The sequence below is a fragment of the Synchiropus splendidus genome, chromosome 5 (assembly GCF_027744825.2).
Source record: "Synchiropus splendidus isolate RoL2022-P1 chromosome 5, RoL_Sspl_1.0, whole genome shotgun sequence".
Classification (NCBI taxonomy): Eukaryota; Metazoa; Chordata; class Actinopteri; order Syngnathiformes; family Callionymidae; genus Synchiropus; species Synchiropus splendidus.
In genome coordinates, this window is record NC_071338.1 from 17,542,407 (window position 1) to 17,566,122 (window position 23,716).

The 23,716-nt window shown below is 44.1% G+C and overlaps 3 protein-coding genes across 3 annotated transcripts; 2 read left to right on the forward strand and 1 right to left on the reverse strand.

The window, feature by feature from the left end:
* Positions 1–333: 333 nt before the first annotated feature.
* On the forward strand, positions 334–1,540 carry LOC128759399 (proteolipid protein 2). Its single transcript, XM_053866292.1, has 4 exons — positions 334–474; positions 759–914; positions 999–1,094; positions 1,377–1,540. The coding sequence occupies exons 1-4, from the start codon at positions 340–342 to the stop codon at positions 1,485–1,487; spliced, it is 498 nt and encodes a 165-aa protein (XP_053722267.1). The 5' UTR covers positions 334–339; the 3' UTR covers positions 1,488–1,540.
* A 1,891-nt stretch (positions 1,541–3,431) lies between these two features.
* Positions 3,432–8,068, forward strand: cmtm3 (CKLF-like MARVEL transmembrane domain containing 3). Its single transcript, XM_053866024.1, has 5 exons — positions 3,432–3,686; positions 7,000–7,155; positions 7,223–7,318; positions 7,390–7,507; positions 7,574–8,068. Exons 1-5 carry the CDS (start codon positions 3,579–3,581, stop codon positions 7,600–7,602), a joined length of 507 nt encoding a protein of 168 aa, XP_053721999.1. The 5' UTR covers positions 3,432–3,578; the 3' UTR covers positions 7,603–8,068.
* A 1,320-nt stretch (positions 8,069–9,388) lies between these two features.
* cmtm4 (CKLF-like MARVEL transmembrane domain containing 4) lies at positions 9,389–23,488 on the reverse strand. Its single transcript, XM_053866673.1, has 4 exons — positions 22,928–23,488; positions 17,058–17,234; positions 11,619–11,717; positions 9,389–11,501 (listed from the first exon to the last, which is right to left on the reverse strand). The coding sequence occupies exons 1-4, from the start codon at positions 23,111–23,113 to the stop codon at positions 11,337–11,339; spliced, it is 627 nt and encodes a 208-aa protein (XP_053722648.1). The 5' UTR covers positions 23,114–23,488; the 3' UTR covers positions 9,389–11,336.
* Positions 23,489–23,716: the final 228 nt, after the last annotated feature.

A 23,716-nucleotide genomic window follows, 5' to 3' on the forward strand; every position in this document is an offset into this window, starting at 1 on the left:
GTGACATGATGTAGTACAATGCAAACACAATGGATGAAAGATTATTACTATAAAAGGATGAATCAAATGCTGCTACGCAGCCTGTTCTCCAACAACAAGAGATTATGAATGAATCCTGATAAAGAATGGTGCACAAAGAAGGAAACTAAAACACAAATGAAGACGTATTAATCCAAGCCGACAAAACAAAGCCTCGCTTTATGTAAATTGTAAACCTGCTGGATGCTTATTTCTCTGTAAATACCAGTTCGACAGAACAATCTAGACAATAGGAAAGCTGAGCACGGAGGAGTGGCGAACATATTGCACATTTACTAACTTCCTTACCAACTGAAGGAAATGACTTGTGTCCGGAAACCGAGCTCTCTTCAGCTACTAGTCACCAGCGTCATGTCTGAGGAGACCCAAGCGGCTGCAGGAGTCAACCAAGCTTTTCTCAGATCTAAGAGGGGGCTCCTCAAACTTGCTGAGATTGTGAGTGCTTTTCTTCTCTTGAAACTCTCATGCCTCGCACTGCTCCGGACCTGCGGAGCTTTAAAGCTAGTCTGCGGGTGCGCTTCTCATCCACTGGTAATAAAAACAAGCCTGTGGTGGTCAGCAGAAGGAGTCGGGTAGTTAAGCTAGATCTGTTCATGAGGGAAGTGCTAGCAGCTGCCTCTTCCTGTTGCTCAACAAGTGAGACAAGTGCCCTGATGCGATGCTGAATCATCTCCTCGCTGTTTATCGACTGAACGTCTAACTCTGCTCTGCTCCTCTAGGTGACCCTGTTGGTGGCTTTTGTGTGTTTCGCTGCCGCCCCCAGATACACACATGTAACCGCCACAGTGTTGGAGGCTGTCATCACCGCTCTTCTTCTGTTATTGTACTTGCTCAACCTCCACAAGAAACTCACGCTCTTCTCTTGGCCGTTAGTCGTACGTGACATAACTGATGTGACAATGCTTCTTCATCAAAGTGTTTCGCTTTAAAGAAAAAAAAATCTTTTACTGTTTTCTCAGGATGTTTTCAACTCAGTGTTTGCAGCTGTCTACTTTCTTGTCTTGAGCATCATCGCCATGACAACGTACAACGTCACTGCCACTCTGGTTGGAGGGGTGAGAACCCTTCCTTATATAGCAAAATTATATATATATATATATATATATATATATATATATATATATATATATATATATATATATAATACAAGGCAATGGACTGCTCAGTCATACTTGTTCCTGTCTGTTTTATTACAGCTGGAATCCACCCTTTAACACATTCTTCACCTGTTTCATTTACTATCTATCAATTCTGCACTGATATTAACATGTATTACCAGTTCAGAGACAAATCTCGGGTGGCTAACTGCGGCTGGATCCGTCTGCTCTGCTCCACAGGTGTTTGGCCTGGTGGTGACGGCGCTCATGAGTGCAGATGGCTTCATCCTCTATCAGAACATCTCACTCAACCAGCCGCGGAGACCAGCTGACGGGCAAAGTGACAAATGAATCCATGCATAAAAACGGTTTCATAGAATATTTTACAATATAAAAAAATAAATGTGTGGATTCTGTTGCTTGTCTTCCTGTTTATTGTGTTGGTTGTTTAGCTCACGTCATGCCTTGACCTCATTTCAGTCGCGGTATTTCACTTCTTCCTGAAGGAGCCTGTCAGATAGAAGGAACTCCATATATATGGAACTATATATGTATAGATAGACAGATAGGTAGGTAGGTAGGCAGGCAGACAGACAGACAGACAGACAGACAGGCAGACAGACAGGCAGGCAGGCAGACAGGCAGGCAGGCAGACAGACAGGTAGGTAGGCAGGCAGACAGACAGACAGGTAGGTAGGCAGGCAGACAGACAGACAGGTAGGTAGACAGGTAGGTAGGCAGGCAGACAGACAGACAGACAGACAGGTAGGCAGGCAGACAGACAGACAGACAGACAGACAGGTAGGTAGGCAGACAGGCAGACAGACAGGCAGACAAACAGACAGGTAGGTAGGCAGACAGACAGACAGGTAGGTAGGCAGGCAGACAGACAGGCAGACAAACAGACAGGTAGGTAGGCAGGCAGACAGGCAGACAGACAGGTAGGTAGGCAGGCAGACAGACAGACAGACAGGTAGATAGGTAGGCAGGCAGACAGACAGACAGGCAGGCAGACAGACAGACAGGTAGGCAGACAGACAGACAGACAGGTAGGCAGACAGACAGACAGGTAGGTAGGCAGACAGACAGACAGGTAGGTAGGCAGACAGGTAGACAGACAGACAGGTAGGTAGGTAGGCAGGCAGACAGACAGACAGGTAGGTAGGCAGACAGACAGACAGGTAGGTAGGCAGACAGGTAGGTAGGCAGACAGACAGACAGGTAGGTAGGCAGACAGGCAGGCAGGCAGGCAGACAGACAGACAGACAGGCAGACAGGTAGGTAGGCAGACAGACAGACAGACAGACAGACAGACAGGTAGGTAGGCAGGCAGACAGACAGACAGACAGACAGGTAGGTAGGCAGACAGACAGACAGACAGACAGACAGACAGACAGACAGACAGGCAGGTAGGTAGGCAGGCAGACAGACAGACAGGCAGGCAGACAGACAGGCAGGCAGACAGACAGACAGACAGACGGGTAGGTAGGCAGACAGGTAGACAGACAGACAGACAGGTAGGTAGGTAGGCAGGCAGACAGACAGACAGACAGGCAGACAGGTAGGTAGGCAAACAGACAGACAGGTAGATAGGCAGACAGACAGACAGGTAGGTAGGCAGACAGGCAGGCTGGCAGGCAGGCAGACAGACAGACAGACAGGCAGACAGGTAGGTAGGCAGACAGACAGACAGACAGGTAGGTAGGCAGACAGACAGACAGACAGACAGGTAGGTAGGCAGACAGACAGACAGACAGGCAGACAGACAGACAGACAGACAGGTAGGTAGGTAGGCAGACAGACAGACAGACAGGTAGGTAGGCAGGCAGGCAGACAGACAGACAGGCAGACAGACAGACAGACAGGTAGGTAGGCAGACAGACAGACAGACAGACAGACAGGTAGGTAGGTAGGCAGACAGACAGACAGACAGACAGACAGACAGGCAGACAGACAGACAGACGGGTAGGCAGACAGACAGACAGACAGGTAGGCAGACAGACAGACAGACAGACAGACAGGTAGGCAGACAGACTGCGACCCCTACTATTCACACCAATTGTGGCCAATAATGTTACTGATATGACAAATAACACGTCACCAGCTAGTACTACGCAGCTACTACTACTTGCGTCAACTTCACTAGTAATGAACTTGTTGGTTTATCAGCTGTAATGTGAAGGATTCGTCTCCGGCGTGTAGCTCGGTTGATGCGGCGATATCTCGTGCACTTCCTGAGTGGGTGGGGTGGGCTGGAGGGGGGTGTTTCCTCCTGTAGGGAGCATCGCGTTACACATCTGGGGGAGCAGATGTGGAGCTTCGGGCCGCTCCACTCATTGTTTCCGCTTCCAACTCCGAGCAGACCCGCGCCCCCGCCCCGTGGAGCCGCCAGCCGAGGGTGCGTTCCGCTCTCCGCAACTTTCTCCACTTCTTCTTCCAACGATGGGGGACGTCGAGGCCGCGGGCTCGCGCGGCAGCGTCCTGATGTCTGTGCTCCCCGGCAGAGAGTTCGCCTCCTCCAGGAAAGGAATGCTGCTCCTGGCTGAAGTGGTAAGAACCGATGGCGCCTCCTGGAGCTCGGAGCAAACTTTAATCTGATGCTATCATTATCATCATGATCATATGATCAGCGCCAGAAACTCTCCATCAGAGATATTTAAGAGGGTATGAGCGGACTTTAGGGGTCATCCCGAAATGACGTGATGTATTTAGCTCGCGCTTGGAGTCGATTCTTCCAACCACTCGACCCAAAAACACAGTGTCGTGACGGGTCGGTACTGGCATCAGCTCGGAGTCGCTGACTCAACTCAACTGTCCTCCGAGGAGAGCGTCATGTGACCGCGAGCTCGTGTGGGGCCGGGAGCGCGCGCTTCTGCGCCGTCACGCTGTCGTGACATCCGGTCACACTGTGCCTATTCTAGCCTCGTGGATGAGTCCACTAACCTTCTCCATGCTCCGGAGCTGCACGTCCACGCTGTGTCTACTTGATACTGACTTTGTAGCCACTGAACTTTCTTGCTCTCGTGATTTATAATGTAGCGCCCAACAACAACACGCCTCCTCGATGGATGTCACTTCTGAAGTGCAGTTTCACACAGAGTTTCACTCTGAAGTTCATATTGAGGAAGCTGTGCTTGTTTCCTTGTGTGCTTTACACATTTTGTGTTGCTGTTTTGTGGCTTGATATTTTTTTCTTGCAGTTATTGTTTTGTTTTGTTTGTTTTTTTCCTTGTTTTTCTTGTGTATGTGCGGACTTTCCAGTTCTTGAAAACTCACCTCCTTGTGGGGACCTTCTGCTCAAGACTTCAGAACATCTCTGTACTTACAATGGAATTCAGGTTTGGTTCAGAGTCCTGGTTCAGGGGTGCCATGTGTTTCGGATGGTTCGGTTTAAGGTGAGAGGCTGGGGGAAGCATGAAAGTCAATGAGAGGTCCCCATAAAGCATAAACTCATTAATGTCTGTGTGCACATGTGTTTAATGTTCTTGTGTGGACCAATCCTTGACAAGACACTGATCTTATCAGGACATTTTTTGGCTGGTCATAGAGTTTTGAGGGTGAAAACATCAAAGTAACTGGGTCATTATAACTGGGTTTAAGTTTGGTTCAGAGTCCTGGTTCAGGTTGGCCATGTGTTTTGGATGGTTAAGTTAAGGGTGAGAGGCTGGGGAAAGCAGTATGGCAATGAGAGGTCCCCATAAGGACAGAGATACGTGAATCTGTGTGTCTGTGTTTTGTCCTATGTTTCAAATGTATATGTTTGTGTTTATGTTTGTGTTTGCATAAAAGAACATGTATTGTTATGTGTTTTTCATGAGTATGTTCTATTGAGTGTGGATGTTTTGAGTATGATTATTAGATTCATATTTTTCACTCATTCACTTGTTTATTTCTGTGAATATTTTGTGCTAAGTTTTTCTTGTGTTTATTTTAAGAGAAACTGTTTGAATGTGTGTGTATATCTTTTTTTGATGGTGGGTATTGTATTTTTTTTTCTTTTTTAATGTATAAAATGTGTGCTTCATTATTGTATTGAAGTATTAAGTATTTTTGTCATATGTTCTCCGTCTGCTAGTCTTTCTTGCATCAGGTTTTCTAGTGTTTTGTGTCTGCAGCCATGTGCTACTGCCCTTCTGCACCACTTCACTATCTGGAGTGCATTTCAAGTATGTCACTTACAAGGACTGCACTCTTGATGACCTCCTTGAGCACATTTTATTACTGGCTCTTAACTTTTCTGCTCACATTTCATTTCTTCTTGTTATACTGTTGTTTCATTTTTCCTCATCGTATAGTTGTTAAAATGCCTTGGAAGCAGTCTGACACACATCCTGCTCAGTCAGCAGCTTCAGAAACTGACTTAGTGCAAGTTCAGTTTAGTAACTGCCAACAAGAGCCCAACCAGGAAATCACATGATGGATGTTAGAAACGCACCATGTTGATTGAAAATGCAAGAAACATGTCACAAGCCTGTGAAGTTCGGGCACTTGCCCCGGTGGTCTGAGGTTCTAGAATCCTCTCACTTTCTGGTCTGGTCCTTATCTCAAGGTGAACAAACAAAAGTGTGGTGTTCACATTCCTGCCAGAGACCAGACATTGTTCTTCTGAATCAAACGTGCCTCTGACCTGTTGTAAGTTGAGAACGTGAGCGCTGATGTCTTCAGCCTGAGGGATGAGAAAGCTTCAACCTCACATCAGTGCAGAATGACAACCTCAGACATTAGACTTCAGCCGTGTGGGAGCTCAACTACTTTCATGTTCACAGCTTCACTGTGAACGAGGAGTTTCGGTGAGAGCCAGACCCACAGTGTTCAGCAAATCCACCAACGTCTCCTCACAGGACTTAGGGAAGCAAGCAAGCTGCAAGACTTCAACATGAGGAGCCCCGAATACTTTTGTGTGTGGAAGGTCAGGGCCAGTGGTTCACAGCTATCCTGTATCTGCTCACACTTCAGTGGGAAGACTCTCAACAGTCTGGCTTTTAATACAACCCGAGCATCTTTTTTACTGTTTTTTTTTTTTGCATTGTGTTTTCATTATTTTTGTCTTCTTTTATATTCCTTTATCTGAGGTTGTATGACAATGCCAATGTTTACTCTTGTTTCTTCTGAATTTGTAATTTGGTCAGCACTCGCTGTGGAAATGTGCTGTATAAATAAAGTTGACCTTGACCTTGCGTGTTTGCATTTAGGTGTGTTTCTCTTGTGCATGTCAGGAGATGTACATATTTCATTTTGTGTTTTTTGTTCTGGGTTTATTCCTTTTTATTTATTTTTTACGTTTTTATGTGACCCTTAATGTAATTAACGTGGTTTATATGTTTTTGTTATTATTATTATTATTTTTTTTTAATTATGCATTTTGAGCAGTGGTTGGGCTCTATGTGTTTTCTTGTGTTGTTTTTTTGTTGCCAGTGTTTTTTTTGTTTTAGCTTTGTGTTTTAACTTTTTTGTCTGGTGGTGTCTGCTGTTAATGCATGTTTTCAGGACGCCTTTTCTAACTTTTAAAACACATAATAAATGCAAGTCCAGCACTGTTTTCTCCTTTATATTGTTCTATATATAAATCTGCAACCATACAAAAAAAAGATAGATAGATATTACTCTATAGATATAGTTTTGTGGGCTCTTTTACGTATGGGTATATGTTTTTAAGAGGAAAAGCACGTGTTTCTCTTTGTATCTTTTGATTTAATTTCATATGATTTGAACAACATTTTTTTGCTCGCTCTGATTTCCTATAATGATTTACTGTTAGGTACTTGGACGTCTGGTTCCAGGCAGGCTAGTTCTTGAAGCTCATCTCAGGTGTCATCGCATACATACGTAATCCTCAACAACCTGTTGTGGTCTGTCACTGCAGGCGTCGTCCTTCATCTCCTTCATCTGCTTTGCGGCGTCCACGGCAGCCGCCTTCGTGACTCTGCCTCTGCTGGAGTTCCTGGCTGCTCTCTTCCTGCTCTTTGCCTACTCCACCAAGTTCAACGAGAGGTTTACAGGATTCCTCTGGCCGCTGATGGTCTGTATCGTACTGCAGCAGTCACAAAACCTCCCAGAATGAGTCTAACTGGAATGCTTCTCCGCAGGACTTCTTGAGATGCGTGACCGCCTCCATCATCTATTTCATCGTCTCCATAATCGCAGTGTCCAAATACGTGGATGGTGCCTCCAAAGCTGCCGGGGTACAACAACACCTCATTTCATTTTTCTGCCTTTTTTATTTCCTACAGTAACACAAGCCTTTTCTCCGCAGGTGTTCGGGTTTGTCGCCACAGTTGTATTCGCTTTAGATTTTTACCTCATTTTCAACCAGCTGGCTGACTTCCTGAAGCAGGGAGGACAGACCAGCGAAGAACCAGCAAGACAGCAAGGTAGAGAGTCACTCACTGTCAAACAAACACTTGCATCTCCATCACTGACATGACTTGGTTCTCCAGATGAGTTTTCAGACTCCGACTCGGACTGATGCCGTCGCAGTCCTCTCCCTCCTGCACATGAGGACCAACACTGCGTGCTGTTACATGGACATCTTCGTCTGCCTCTGGGTTGGTCAGGCCTTCCACTCATGTGCAGAGAGACATGCAACAATTTTCACTGTCATTTTTTCCATCCGCATGTTTATGAAGCTGTGAAACAAAATTTGTACCAATATTGAAGGAGTCTGGTCAAAATATTACAGATAGAGATTGAATGCACTTTTTAGTATCTGAATTGACACCACAAAATGTATCCACACATTTGTAATGCTGCGTGTTGGCTGGTTTCAACTGTTGCACATCTTCTTTCTTAAACTTTTTACTAATCATTTGGTTCCTGTGAAGCGTGTTTATGACGTGTGCGGAAATAAGTGTGAATTAAAGCTCATGGTTACTTTTGTTTTCTTGCCCGTTGAAAGTGAACACAAATGAGCAGTTGTCGTTTAAATAAACTACTCTGAGTTGCAGTGAGGTACGTTCTTTATTTGTAAGTAGTATCGGAGAGATGTAAACTGAATTTCAACTGTCTTCAAAACAACGGTTCTGTTCTGCACACAACTTTTAAAACAAGAGCATGTGTTTGGTACTGTAAGTTTGCAGACAGATATAAATAGTTTTATGAGCGGCTATGTTCTGTTGCTCCGTTTTCTTCCCGGGACTTTCCATGTGTTATGTTTTCCCACTATGTTTCTTGTGGGAAGCATGTCCGAATTTTGTGATGGTCGAGGAGTCTTTTTCACAGCGCTTCGCAGGTGAGTACAACAAAGACAGTGGCTGTCACCTCCTGGCTGACACCACGTTGGTGGTGCTATGTACAGTTTGGGGTTGAAGTTGTGGAGAAGTTTGTAGATTTCCAAATTTCTTTGGGCACTGTTCAGTCCATCATTCTTGAATAATAACTACAAATCCACCCAGACCTGACTCTCCCCCTGGACTTAGATGAGGCCTGATGAAATGCTGGGGACACAGCAAATGTCGATGAAGGTATTCAGGTCAGATGGGACAGTTGGTCAGGTAGACGCCGGGATCCAAAGACAGGACAACCAAACCACTTGAGACTGAGACACCAGAGCTGCCAATTCATTACATTCATTTATCTGAGAACCTCTTCACGATACAGATAAAATAATAATAATAATAATAATAATGGGCGAAGAATAAGCCTCTAAATATACAAAGACAAGTTACAAATCAACTAAGACTGCAGCAAGGAGCAGATCCACTATGTTTACACTGGAACACACCACACTTCAGAGTTTTACCTGTGAAAGGCGCCAAATATGGTGTATCTTTCTTTGTGTTATAGTATATCTGTGGCGCAACAAAACGTGCAACCAACATTTCTCTGGAGTGTTTTTTGTTGTTTTTTTAAATCCTGGATAAGAAGATGAAAGCATCTCTTAACTATTTGTACAGAAAGCACTCAAGTGAAATGTTACAATTACACAGTAACAACTATAAAAATATTTTTGGTTCAGAACATTTTCGTCTGACAGCTGCCGTAGAACCCTTTTGCTGATATTCCTACCATCTTGTTTTCACTGTAATGGGTGTAATGGATGTTGTCACGTCACTCCAAGATGGTGCGGGCAGTGTCCCAGAATCAGAAATCAGAATCAGAAAAACTTTATGAATCCCAAGGGGAATGATGTTTGCATGTTTGTCCCAGATTGTATTGTAACAATGCAAGGTCTCAGGAGGCCACTTTAAGTGAAGACCCCACACTCTCTTTAACTCTTAAAACACATAGTAAACGCAGCGGAAGTATGACGAGAGTTTGAGAGCACAGAAACACTTTATTCACACTTCTTTGGAATGCAAAACAACATGAAGTCCAGCACTGTTTCCTCCTTTATATTGAATTATCTCCCTAGTTTGCTCAAGATGTGTCACTGTTGCTTCCTCAGTTGGAGTTGGGAGCAAAACAGCACCATGACAAAGGACAGTTTGACACTTACCAGAATGTATGTATCCAAACCCCCCCTCCTTTGCTATAACTTATTCTACCATGATTTCAGTTCTAAAGTTCAAATTCAGCTCATAAATACTCATTCTTCATCAAACATGGTACCTACCGGTGCACACAGAGATCTATATGTCGTGCTGTACATCGAAAATAAGTTCATCAGCTTAACATAAATACAAAAGTGATTGTCGAAGGTTCAACTTCAGTACAAAACGTGGTATAATTTATACACTTATTCAAGAATGGGTCACAGGGTCGCTTTATTAGTGAATAAAAGATCTTTCGTCGTAGTTTATAAAGGTTCAGAGACGACCGCTAGGTGTAGCTATAGCGTCACACCGCGGTAATACAAGGGTAACTACCATGCTGACGACGCTCTTCTGGGTTGTAGAATAGTGCGCTAATACATTCAGTTAGTGTGAAAACATTACGGAGAGTTAGACGACTTTTAAAGGGAAAACATTCTATATTACCCGCAGTATTGTTAGAAGGCTGGCTACTACATAAGTTATGTGCAAGAACACAGCAAACACAAGCATCTACACTTCAGATGTACCATGATTCCATCTGTGCGTTCACACCCTCACACGCGCGCGTCAGATGCCGCGTGAAACACATCGCACAAATACAGTGTTCGGGTCGAGGCACGGCGTGATTCAGGGCGGAGGTCAGCGCTCAGAGCAACGGCCTGGCGAGTTGTGAAGGAAACACCGCGTCGTCGCTGGTGCTGCCCCCAAGCGTTGACCTCAAAAACCGTACTAGTCATGTGTTGACATCGCTTTCAGATGTCCATAGTTCAAAACTTGTCCTGGAGTCTTGGGCCATCATGGTTGCTACAGCGTCTCCAAAAGTTCAGCATCACTTCAGCTGGGAGGAAATATATTTTCATTCAACAATGGTGTTTCAGTGGCATCAAACTATGAAAATGTAAACAGAGTTTGTGGAGGGTTTGATAAATTCATATAACAAATGAATGCAGAAATTTGATTCAGCTCAATTCCATTGTTAATAAAAAGGGTGGCACTGTTCAGGTTATTATTCTCACAATTAAAAAAATGCAATAATAATAAATAATGGTGAGTAATGAAGTAGATCAGAGTTATAGTAAAATATGTTTTTGTTATAATGTAATTATGTGTAGATTCTATGAAGCTCCTTTCTAGAACAGCAACCCTCAAAACAAAACTTCACACATTGTATTCGACCTAATAATTAGTTTTTTAAAATCGCTTTAGTGTTTTGTCTCATGGCAATGAGTGAAAAACAAGAGAGCTACTGCCACAATGACGGCCGAGGACTTCAGCTACGAGAGAGAAAAAACAACTACGGCTCCTGGTTGTTACCTTCAAACCTGTAAATGAGAGGTTCGAAGCAAAGCTGCGACACAAGAACCTTGGATTGTTGTATTAAATAATGCCGGGCCTTTAGGAGATTCTCCCAGCAGTGTCAGTGAGAAAGAGCGAGGACATCACGTGCTGGTGGCTCCGGAGACGGCAGTGATCGTTCCTTGAGTTCTTCACTCACAGAGAAACAAGGAGTGGTGATGTGCATCTTCGTCAGTTAGTAACGCTCCATGAGTGATTTTAAAGTAAGGAGTTTGTGACGGTGGAGCACTTTTGTGATTCATCTGTCGGACTAATCCCTCCGTCTGGGACAAGGAGAAGCAGGAAGAGAGTCAAATATTCCCTCTTCAGGAGAGCTGGGCCGTCAGCTGCCAGTAATCTCTTCTCCTTCAGTCCATCTGATTGTCGCTGACACTCATGCCAGTTCTGGACGGCCCTCCATCTCTCCACGGGATGCCGTGCGCGCACGCATGTAGTCGGTGCCGGTCGTGGCTCCCTGACCCGCGTTGCCGCGGCGCCACCTGCGTACAGCCAGGTAGCTGTTCAGGCCGTACACGAACGTCACCAGGGCACCAAACACCTGCAGGGGATTTGAGAAGGCTCACAGTGAGACTCGGGAACCTCCAGGCGTTAGAAGTGTCAGACAAGTTCTCATGAACGTCTGTGTTTTCAGTGGACTCTCACGAGTCCCACTTACCACGGCGGCTATTTCGGCTTGCGTGTTGTGGTTGATGCAGGCCAGAACCAGAGTGGACAGAGCGAAGAAGACGGTGCTGGCGCACGTGTTCACCAAATCCTGCAACAACAGAAAAAAATTGATAATGTCCGAGTCAACGGTCGTCCCTCTGGAGGACGGACTGAATACAGCCAGCGAAGAAATCTTCACTAATAAGAAGAGGCGGTGAACCAACACTCGGCTGGGCTGGATCCAGAACCTTATTTCCCATGCGCTGTTTTATTTTGTCAGGCACTTGTCAACTCCCTTTCATCACATACTACTGGTTTCCTGTAAATCACCGGCCCATTCACCAGTACACTAATTCCAGGTGCACCACATTATACATTGTGACGTCATTGCCAAAACATCCCCAGTGAAGGAGACTATATGAGAGTGTGAGGATGGATGGAAAAGTTAGGAAATAAAATCATCAACAACATTAAGAAAACAATACGCAGGTATTTCAAATAACCAAACCAGAAAAAAAGAAGGAAAAGCTCAAATGGTGTACAGGAGTGTACAACTACGTTACCTTTTCCTCGATTTGCATGCTACTTCTTACTATCGGTTCACATGTGTATGAGTAGAAGGCAGTTTGTGAGTAGCATTGTTGATTTAGTTTTAATTCTTGACATGTAAATTGCCTGCAAATGAGTGGCTCCATTCCTGCGAGCGCTGCAGCATCCCTGCTGTTTCACTGTTCCCTGTTTAAACTGCAGGAGGGAGGAGAAGCGCTCGGTTCAAAGCCTCACACCACCTTGCAGCGTGACACACACCCTCACACACGGATGGCTCCAGGGAACCGGAGACTGGGCTGTGCCGTCAGCGAAGGGTTAACAAGTGCGCAGCATGACTGGAGTGTGACCCTCATGATCAGATGCGTGACACACTGGCTCATGTGACACACGCGGCGATGTTCTGAATACTGAGACACAAACTCTGCGGGGTGTGAAACACCACCGACTGCTATTGATTCTGCAGTTTAATCAGAGACTCATTGATATGTAAATGACAACTTCTGCACACATATTTAAAAAAGAAAGTCCCTAACTGACAGTGAGCGCGCACACACACACACACTCACACACACACACACACACATACACACAAACCGGTTAAACAGGTTACACTGTATAATCTAGTTTGAGAGGCCTGTTTCCAAACACTGCAAACATTTGTCCTGAGTCTAGTTTCTCTGAAAATTCCTCAGCAAACCCCCGTTCTGCATCACTCCCTCTTATATTTATCAACCAACAGAGTTTTGTGTTGAGCTTTACGTGTTCGTGCCAAACTTTCTGATTTCAACTCAAGTAAGTAACATACATGAAGCAAGATTTCTTTTTATACATGTAATTTTTACAAGGTGTTTTTGCCATTCTGTGTATTTCCCCAGATTCAATATTCAATATCACAAACTGTCATTTGATTTCATCAAAAAATACCTAAGGGATGTATTGATCTTGTTCAGGTGTGTGGCGGTGTAGTTGGAGTCAAATCACTTTTCCTTCTGCTGCAGTGTTCAAACGCCCTGTGTAAATACACCTCACACCATGACTCTGTGAGCCGATAAGAAACCGCAAACATCCTTCTGTACGCTCATTCCGTCGAATATTTTTGTTTCTATACTGTATATGACTCAAGCGAGAGGAACTGTTTCTGGATGAGGATATGAGGTCACACGGACAATTATTTTCATCGAAACACATCTAGTTTCATCTTGATTTAAGAGGAATTTTTGGATTCTTTTCACATTGACGCCATTGCTTCTGCATTCCAGCATGTGTGGGGAATAAATAATGTTCGGAAAACTGTCAAAACAAGATACGCTTCAAAAGAATCTTCACAGGGTGTGACACTGACTCACACAAGTCAATAGGCCTTAAGACTCAAAATGAATTGATGAGAAGAGACATGACATGGTCACATGATTAGAGGAGGCCCATTGAACAAGAAATCCTTGTGTTGTCTTGAACAACATTTTAGACCGGGGGTTCTTAACCTTTTTGATCTCATTCAAGGATCTGTGATTTAGTCAGTTCAATAACTACACATGTAAAGAGACCAAAACCTTGTGAAACGACATGAAACCATGTGATCAGTGCAGAGATATTTGACATTGAAAAGTCCAACCAGCAGCAGAACCAGGTGCAAGTCATGTTAATGTTCAAGAAAAAAAGAAGAAAAAAGTACCCTTGATGATACTGTTGAGAAAATTGGAAAAACTGCATGTCATGAATAAAATAAATATAACAAAACAACTAAATATCACATTTTCTAATGTGGCTTTTTCTTTTAATTTCTTTTTTCTTCATAGTTGGTAACTATGACAAATTTGAAGTTGCCACCACCACCACCATAAGTGGCAAGTGAAACACAAAACTTCTAGCGGCCCTCTAGGGGGCGCTCACGGTCCAACCATGGGCCTCGGCCCTATAGTTAAGAATCATTGTTTTAGATGACACAGTGAAGATAATATGCACATTAAAACCTTAAAACATAAACCAACGTTAATTCCACGTCAAACCAGTTGCAGTCTGTTGCTTCTTAGCTTGACACTGAACAACAGTGATACGCACCCATTGCGTCTGGCTTATCCAGTTCCTTATTCTACTTCCTCTTTGTTTAGTCGTCAGGACAAAAGCAACAGAATTTGACAGGACACACACTACATGCAGGGAACATATGGTTTACTTGTCGATGACGGTGGTTCCATTTCCCACATGAAATAGCGAATATCAAAATTTCTCTTTTGTTCAACGCAGCAGGTTTCTGTTGGACTACAAATCCTCCCGAGCTGTAGCTATGGAGACTCCCCAAGGACACGTCTCAGCACTAATACTAAAAACTGCTCTCCACGCTGCAAGTCACAGAAGGAAAGGAGGCCTCACGGTTTCTCTGGCTCCACATGTGGCTGCAAAAATATAGTCTCTGTAGTCGCTGTCTTTTGTCTATGTGGGTGGCAAACTTGTGATGTCAAACCCCTTTTAAAAGCTTTTATTGGATTCTGCTTGTAGGTTAAATAAATAGAAGCAGAGAGTGGTCTGCGCTCACAGACGATGATAGATTAATGACAAGAGAAAACGAAATCTTCGTCCAGCAGCTGCTTCAGTGCCGAGAGAGATGTGGGGGTCATGGCGGGCAGAATAAGACGGGTCAGGCGAGTCTTGTAAACACGCATCGCTCAGATTTTGTATAAGAAAGGCGTCCTTTTGTGCCTTTTGATGGCATCATTTAGAGCTGTTGCTATTACCTCCATGTCAAGTCACTGGCTCTGACTCCATCATGACCTCTCAGACATGATCATGCACAATGGCTGGTATCCAAGAGCCTGTCTCACCCTCTGCATGAGGACTGTAACATCACAGAGAAGCAGCCTCTTGTCGCTGCAGGTGTGAGACTTGATGACATCATCGTGATCGATCAAAATCACAAAACTAATCAGATCTTTTAAAGGCAACTGTTAGCGTTTATACACTGGAAGTCCTTTGATGTGCAGATCCCAAAAATTAAAAACATTTTCTTTGAATTCCTTATTGTAAAGCTGTGGAACTACCACCTGGTGAAGTAACAGAACACAACAGATTTGTTTTTTTAAATGTCTAAAAAAATTAAGATTATTCTTTTCATTTTTCCATTTTTTCATTTTACATACACTTCTATAAATTACAATGTAATGTGGACGAGTGCAAAGTTTAGTTGTCATAACTAAGACCGGTGCCATCTTGTGACCTAACCGAAGGCACCGACTTCAACAAGCACAGAAGTGGAGGAAGTCGTGGGAAATTTTTATAATATATTTATCTGTCAGCAGTTTGTGAGGAAGAAGAGTAGGTTCAAGTGAATGAAATATGTATTATTTTCAAACCACGTCATCCTAGAGGGGTGACTCGCGCTTGCTAGATCGATCGGCTCCGTAATAGGGAATGGTTATATAATAGTAAAGACGAAAATATACTTGGTGTTATATTCTCATTTACAGAACAATATATATAATTTGTGTGGGTAAACAAAAGCTGCCTTCTAGTGACCGTGCAAGACGTCTAGCAATGCTATTTTCACATGAGCCTCGTCCAGATATAAGCAACTAAAAACAAACAAAACTGTCAGGTTGAAGAACACATTCACAAAGCGTGTTTATTCCATTTGTTTGAATGATTCCTGTTTACGTTTGGGGAAGCCATATTGGATTGTGTACTCAGGGTGGGACGCACTTTCAGACTGGGAAATCTTGCGTCAGGTGACGTCACTGGGGATGTAACCGTGAATTTCCCAGGTCAGAGCACAACTGGAACGCACCATTAGTGTTTTCTGGGCAAGTTTTGTCACGGCGGCTCCTCTCTGCTGCTTTGATGATACAGTATGTTCCTGAGTGTTTGAAAACTGTGGTGTATCCAGTTGCCTGGTGAAGGTCCGACATCTCATCTATACTTAAGAGCAATACTGTAGAGCTTGTTTACCTGCACCTAATGGCCGTGTCGGCAGGTGCTTACTCTTGTGATGTCAACAAGGTACTTTTCCACTTCGTGCTTAGTGCAGCACTGAGCTGAATTTGAATTCAGTTTTACATTTATTTAGCATTCTAATTCAACAGAACCCGCATCGTATGCGATATATGATTATTTTATCTCTTTAACAAAAGTTTCCGGAAACATGAAATGGTTTCTTCATCTTTCTGTGTTTTACATCGGGTGTTGCCAGAGCGTCAGTCTCCTCCTGAATCACATGCATAAACCTGAACAGTTGTCTTCCTGTCCTTCTTTTACCTGGCTTCTTTTAACACTGTCCTATACAGCTTCCCTCCTATGATCACAGAGTGCCCCAACTTCCACCAAGCCTGCACCCTCTTCTTCACCCTCCAGTAAAAGTACGGACGATGAAAAAGACCATGCAACACTACGACTAGAACTTGTAGAAACACTTCAGAGGAACACATATTTCCTTCAGAGACATTGCCACCAGAGTGGAAATGCCATTTGGATGGTCCACAGAAGCACAGTTTAAAGTTACTACCTCAGCACTCTGAAATTGCCCCTGGCTTCTCGTGAGCGCTACACGCTTCCATCTGGTGGATCCCAACGAAGCCAGGAGACCACCCTCCTCTTGGTGCCGGAGACTGAATACACTGCCTGAGCTTCCATGAAGGAATCTGATATCTGCTGATGAATAAGGACATCTGGATTTACATCCCTGCGCTTCAGTCAGTCGGCCGAGCTTCTGGAAAGTTGAAGCGGTTTTCCACTATCCGCCACTCAGAGTGGGCAACCGACACCCACAGCCACCAGAACTCACAACAGCTCATTGGATTACTGGTGACAATGCAAGTTCTCCATCATGCTCCACTTCGACCGACGTGACGCTTGCATATTTCAGAGGTGGTATTACCGACATGCTTTTTCACTGCAGTGTGTTTGTACAAACCGTGAGGTTCCAGTTGACGTGCGGCACCTTGGTGTGCAGGTTCAGGCAAAAGATGAGGAGCAGGACTCCAGTCACCACGAAGGCAGTGCAGCTGACAAACTCAAAGAAGTAGACCCCTCCACATGGAGAACACAGCATGATGGTCTCGATGCAGATGAAGCTGATGAACGCCAGGATCTGGAGAGAGACAGGGAAAACACCAGTCAAGCGCAGGCCATGACCCCAACACAAAACCACCCAAATATTGTCAAGTAGTGACAACAAATGTAAGCAGAAATACACTTTTACATGTGTAGTATCATATCAGGAACAAAAGTTATGAGCCAAGCTAAAGCTATATGTTTTGGATGCTCTGGAGATGACACTTACTTAACAGGAAATTTGATCCAGATTGTCAAACTCATTTTTAATCACACAATTATCTCTGTGTTTGCCTTTCGTAACCAAACACTCAGCCTGATAACACAAGGGCTCTCAGCCTGAAGCAAAAAGATCAACAGCCTGCATCCCAATCCCTTCCTTCCACATCCAGTTTGTTCCGTAGTTCAGTAAGCTGTGCATGTTAACCATTGTGGAGCTACAGTTTTTTCAATGAAATATTCAATCTTGATAGATTTTAAAAGGTTGTTGCTTGAAAATGGTAGAGATAAAGGCATACAGTAAATGACATAAAAATCACTGTTCAGATGGTGGCCATAGTGAATAACATAACTTTTATAGATGTGTTGTGATCTGATCCACTGGTGATGCTCGTCCTTTTCTCTCAAGTAACTACGATGATGACTGGGCATTAACATTGTTGTTTACAGCAGGATTGAGAACTCCACTGCTGCATCTAGCACTGCATCGCAATATTTACTCCCACAGCTTCGTTTCCATCTCTGCCACAATAAGCGATGTATTGATCTTGTTTGCTCAGGCTCTCGCTCATGCTCCTACTCCTCCCTTGTCTCCACAATTGGAGTAAAGTTTACTGTACGACTATGGACAGAAACACGCCCACAACTGTTGCTCAGAGTTGACAGTGTCCACCATCTGCTTATGTAAGGCAGTAACAACTTTAGGCTATATATTTGCAATTTTGTGCCATAAAATGACTTGAGGCCCATTTATGCTTCCGTTATGTACAAAATTGTATCCATATCCATAATGTTGCCGAGGCTGATCACATGCTTACACGCAGTATTGATCTTGGTATTGCTGTTCACCAATCCATCCACCAGGGGGAGCAGCCCAGAGTCAAAACTTTATGACAAAACTCCAAAACCAACAGGCCGACTGTGGAAGAAGTATTGATAATGTACCTCTTGCACAAAAACGAAGGCAGCATTGGCGGGTGGTTGGTGAGGCTGTAAATTATATTGCAACTGGAGCACAGAGAATTTCCGCGGTAGTTGTGTCTTCTTTGTGTCTCACTAGAGTGAAGTATCAGGTAGTAACAGCAACACTGCCCTCATGGTTTCCGGTGGTACTGCTCTGTTTGGTCCGTATCGCTAAGCTTTGTGGAAGCATGCAGAAATACGAATGAAATGAACACAGAAGACGGAAGTAGTCTGCGTCTGTATCCAGACCCGTACGTAACGTTGACCAACAATGGGCCTTTATCATGCCTTATTTGGCCCTCTGGCCTTGAGTTTGACGCATCACATACATAAGCAAGTTTTAAAAAAACAATCTAGTTTATGTTGATGTAAAATAGAGACGGAAACCACAGATGCTCTTCTGGTGCTGTCGTCATTTTATTCTTCATATTGTGGCTGGTTATTTAACACTAAAATCCCCAGATCTTGAAAAGACAAACTGCTGAGCATGAGCTGCCACAAGCCTTCGAACTATCGCGGAGTCCTGCTCCCGGCAGCCGGCTGTGATCACTGCCTTTGGCCAAAATCCATCAGCAAACCACAGTATGAGAGGAATTCTGCTATTTAGGTGTTCTCCTGCCATCCAGACCCGGACGAAACCACAGGGACTCTACAGTGGCCAAGAACTTTCCAAAACACAGAGTCAAAACAGAAGCCAGCGACATGGAAGCCGAACCAGCTCGGACCACTTCAGCCTGCGGTAAAGCAATGTCATGGATTTAACGGTTTAATTGGCTTCCATGAAACAATAAAGTGGCACACTTTCAGTCACATACTTGCTCAAGGAAGATAGAAGTGGCCAAAGTTCAAGGTTTTGTTCAACATCATTCAACTCCAGCTTACAATTTTACACTGTTCTGTTTAGCCTCTTAGTTCCAGTGACTGACATTTAAAAGCAGACGTCTTCTTCGCAAAGAGCTGTGCTCTGAAATAATCTGTCAACGACGGTTGGACTGCAGAGCTGAGAAAGAAAAGGTTAAAGCAGAAAACATCTGCGTGCAGTCAGCAGTGTTTTTGTAATGACAGAAAACGCCACAAGGGGAGACAGACACTCCACACAGCAATGTAACACCCAGAAACATCCTAGTTGAACAGTGAAATACAACACGGCCAGCAGCTTTGTGAAAACATGGATGACAAACGTCAGCATCTGGCGGATTCCAGGACTTTTTTTTTTTACTAGAAATGAAGTGTACTTGTTTGACATTGAACCCAATGAGTTCTACACTAGAACAGTTAGAGTATGAGACGATAATGAAGGCTGACATTTTCGTGTGAATGGAAAAAACGTGTCAACACAAGTTTGAATCGCAACTCTGTGAACGTGGGATGTTTCACTGGGGCTAAGCCAGAAAACAAGGAAAAGCGTCACAACACCTTTAAGAAGACATGGAACTCTGTCACCACCCAAACAGAGTCTTTGTGAGGCTTAGCCCAAGCATCGCCTCAATCCCTGTGGCAGGTGGGCGGATCACAAATCTGCTAACTGGATAATCTTGTCGCTAACAGTTTAATGTCGATCATTAACGGGACACAATCCGCTCGACGGGACGTGTACTGTTTCAGCAGGACTGTGCGTTAAAGGTGGTTAAAAGTTTCAATTTGACTACATGCAAACGAAAATCTGGGGTCATTTGGTTGTTTAAAAATAATTCTTGTTCTTCAAGCAGGAAAGAGATTAAAAAAAAACATGGCAGCTGCTAACAAGCGACTGTAAATGCACAGGTTAAATTACAGCCCAGAGGTGAAGCTGTGCACCAGCATGCTGGAGCGTCCGGCCCCCTCTGTGGTGCTGTTATCTTCATTTCCCTGCACGCGCTCTGAATAAGTAATGTTTCAACCATGAGGCAGGAAGTGCTCGCTAACATGAGGGCGCATCTGCTCACAGGTCAACTTTGGACTGGTGTTTAACGTCCAGCTTGTTCTCATGAAACGGATGGTTGTCCATTAAAATGTTAGGTGTCGCCTCGCCCGCAACAGCGTCCCAGGATTTTAAACAAACTTGCCGCTGGTTTCAAATTCAGGCTCTGAGAGCATTAGCTGGGCTCTGCCGCGGAAACAATGGCGGGAACCTGCTGCTGGGTTGGACACACCTTGATCAAATTTCCAACAGCATTAGTCGGGGTCGGCCGTTGCTGAAAACTGGAATGAACAGGAAAGTCTAGTTTTTCAAATGGTGAGTGTCACAATGAAAATGACACGGATATCACCAGCATTTCATCATTGGAGTTGTCGGATGAAATGAGAGGCTTTCTTTCTTCCAATGTTTGTTCATTCATTCATCAGCTGTGTAATAAGTGAAACCATCACACATGGAATTGTGGAAACTGTAGACTGTAATATAATGTGTTTACAAGAAAGAACCACCAGCACCAGAGTGGCACCTTTTTTTCCTCACGTGATATTGTAAAACAAAAAAGAAAAAGAGCTTCCTGCATGTCTCAGAGGTGTGTAACTAACTGCCTCATGGGTGTGGAACTGCAATAAAAACTTCCCTGAGGAAGTTTGGATAAAGGCTGCGTGGGGGGCGGCAGGAAATGGATTTGCCAAACTTACTGCGTCATTATTAAAAAACATTATACGCCATGTCAGTCCACCGGGCGCCTGGTCCCCGCTTTTATGTTTCCCATCCTCATCCCAACTCTTACTAGACCCACGAGCAAATAGGGACAATGGCTGGAGGACAGAGCAGAAAAATGCAGTCCACATCTGGCACTGATGTCTGGCCTCCTGATCGTGGACATAAACTTGTACGACTTCCAGTGCTTCTTCCGCTTGCTTTGAAGCTACTTGTGTTGTTTGTTACGGTTGTTTCCAAAGCGTCTCTCCTGATTATGGTGATTTATATTCCAAACAAATCACCATCTGGGTCTCATAAATATTAAACAATGAAGAGATTATTTTATTGAGATAACATTCTGACTTTGTTAGTGTGTCGAGTTACATTTAATGGTGGTGGAATGATTCATTAATGGTGAGTGGCAGAAGCAACTCTGAAAATACTTCCTCTTCTGTTAAATAACTTGATATGTTATTCTGACATGATGTTTATTGGTTGACCACCATAGTAATAATAATAATAGTAACATTTGGGTTGCGATGTTCATGGAACCTCTCCTCCTCCTCCTGCAGTGAATTGTGCCAAAAAAAGAGAGGCATGACATCATGACTAGTCAACTCAAGAGCCCTTAGATTAAGAGGAGAGGTCAAATACATTGTTGCCCTGCAGATGATAGAAACGTTTTCTTCCATGGACTTTGTTTTAGACTCACTAAATACTTGCTAGAGGTGTGATCATTTTGGAACTTCTGAAGCTGCTGTGCTCCCAGTATCTCATGAGGGAGACCAACCGATAGTCTCCTTCATGTGCAGCAATGTTCCGGCACAACTCACTTCCCTCCTGAGAAAATCACGTTTATCTATTCTTATCTTTAAAATGTTTCCTTGTGACAAGCGTTTCTCTTGGTTATGGTACTGTATTAAAGACATTCACACGGATGCTGCTCAGTCCAAGTTGGCATGAGAACAGATCAAACAGATATTTGTAGTCAGATATTTCCTGTGTTCTGGGTTATTAGAGCTTTGGCAGACAGAACTTCGCTTCCTAGAACTGAAACATCTGCTTAAAAGATGCATGAAAAAGCCCATTGTGTACGGTGTCACATCATAGGAGCGAAGCTCAATGTCATTGCTTCAAGAGTTTTTTTGTCCTTAATAATGGATCGTAGTTATTAAAATACCATGAAACATCCATGTAATAATAATAATAATAATAATATAGTAATAATTCAGACATAAAGTCTGAGGAAGGCAGGCGGGATGCCAAGATGAATGTAGGAATTACACACCTCTCTTGAAGAAGAAAGTTAAGTACAAAAATAGATTACTAAAATAAACATGATTTCAGCTCAAAACCTCAGCCTTTTTTTTTTAGATGTTTTTAAAACGTAATCCCAATTTGGTTTGAAAACACAGGCCCTCACCTTTTACCAACATAAGTGACAGTCAACCATGTCGCTGGACACACCCGCCCCCTCATGAGACTTGGCCATCTGTGAAAAGCATTTTGAATGTTGCAGTGGCAGCTTCATGCTCGTCCTTTCAGAAACGTGAACATGCGAATTCTGCCGTCCAGTTAAATATTTATGACCAAGTCATAACTGCAATAACGAAGTCGTAACTACGTAACGATGATGTTGTCATTGTTGACATAACTTTAGGTAAACACAAAGCTTGTATAAAAGTACCTGTAGAGTTTTAGTTCACACTCTTAAATAACTACAAACTCTACGGTTTAAGTGGAATTTCAAAACACTTGTTTCAGACATACAGTAACTATTTAGTAACCTGACATCAGTTGAAAGCAGTGATGTCTTTCTTGTGTATTTTACTCACGTGAAGATGAAGACAACTTTGAAATGACATACGTTTTTAAACACGAACATTACTTTTGTCTCTAGAAGGTTATTTTTTCATTTAAAACACAAGTTTTCGGCAGCAGATACTCACCACTTCCACCACCTTCAGGATGCCGAAGTATGACTTGAGGTACTCCATGTCGCAGCGGATCCCTCCGAGGACATTCCTGGAGAGGACCGGCTCTGTGGTGGGCTGGTAGGGGCTGCTGGCCCCGGAGATCATGGAGGTGTTGGAGGCCTCTCCGTCAAAGCCCTCCGCCTCCTCGGTGGTCCTCATGGTGGTGTCTGGTAGTCTTGCTCAGCAACGTTTACGGGCCCAAACCCGACTTGTTCTACCTCCCAGTTCGGGTCAAGCGACCGAGAACAGACTTTGTCCCATGCAGGCTGGAGGAGGAGGAGGAGGAGGCAGGAAACAGACCGGATCGCGCGCTTCTCATGGCCAGCAGCAGCCCGCGGGGGGAACGGCGAGCAAGACAGCCGGAGCTCTGCTTAATCCCGCCGGCCACGGTGGGATAGCAAAGTTAGCAGGGCCACTTGTTGTTGAGTGTCTCTTCTGGTTAGTAGGACGCCCGCGTGCAGCCACCCATCACGGCCCAGAAGGACCGAGGCTAACCGGATTGTTCCCTATTGTAGAGCGCAGCGGAGGAGCAGCCGTGTGGGATGGAGCTTGTCTCCGCCCCTCGCTTGAATACACATTCTTCGATGCGAGTTTCATGTCTTCAACGAACTACATTCTCAATATAAAGAATAAAAGAACGTGTCCGTATCTCGTTTGTTCTTACAAAAAGGATGCAAAACAGAGTTGCCGTGTTTTATAGCGAGATGAGGCCTCGTACTTTTTCCACCTTAAAATGAGTTTAGGGGGACGTTGCTGCCACCG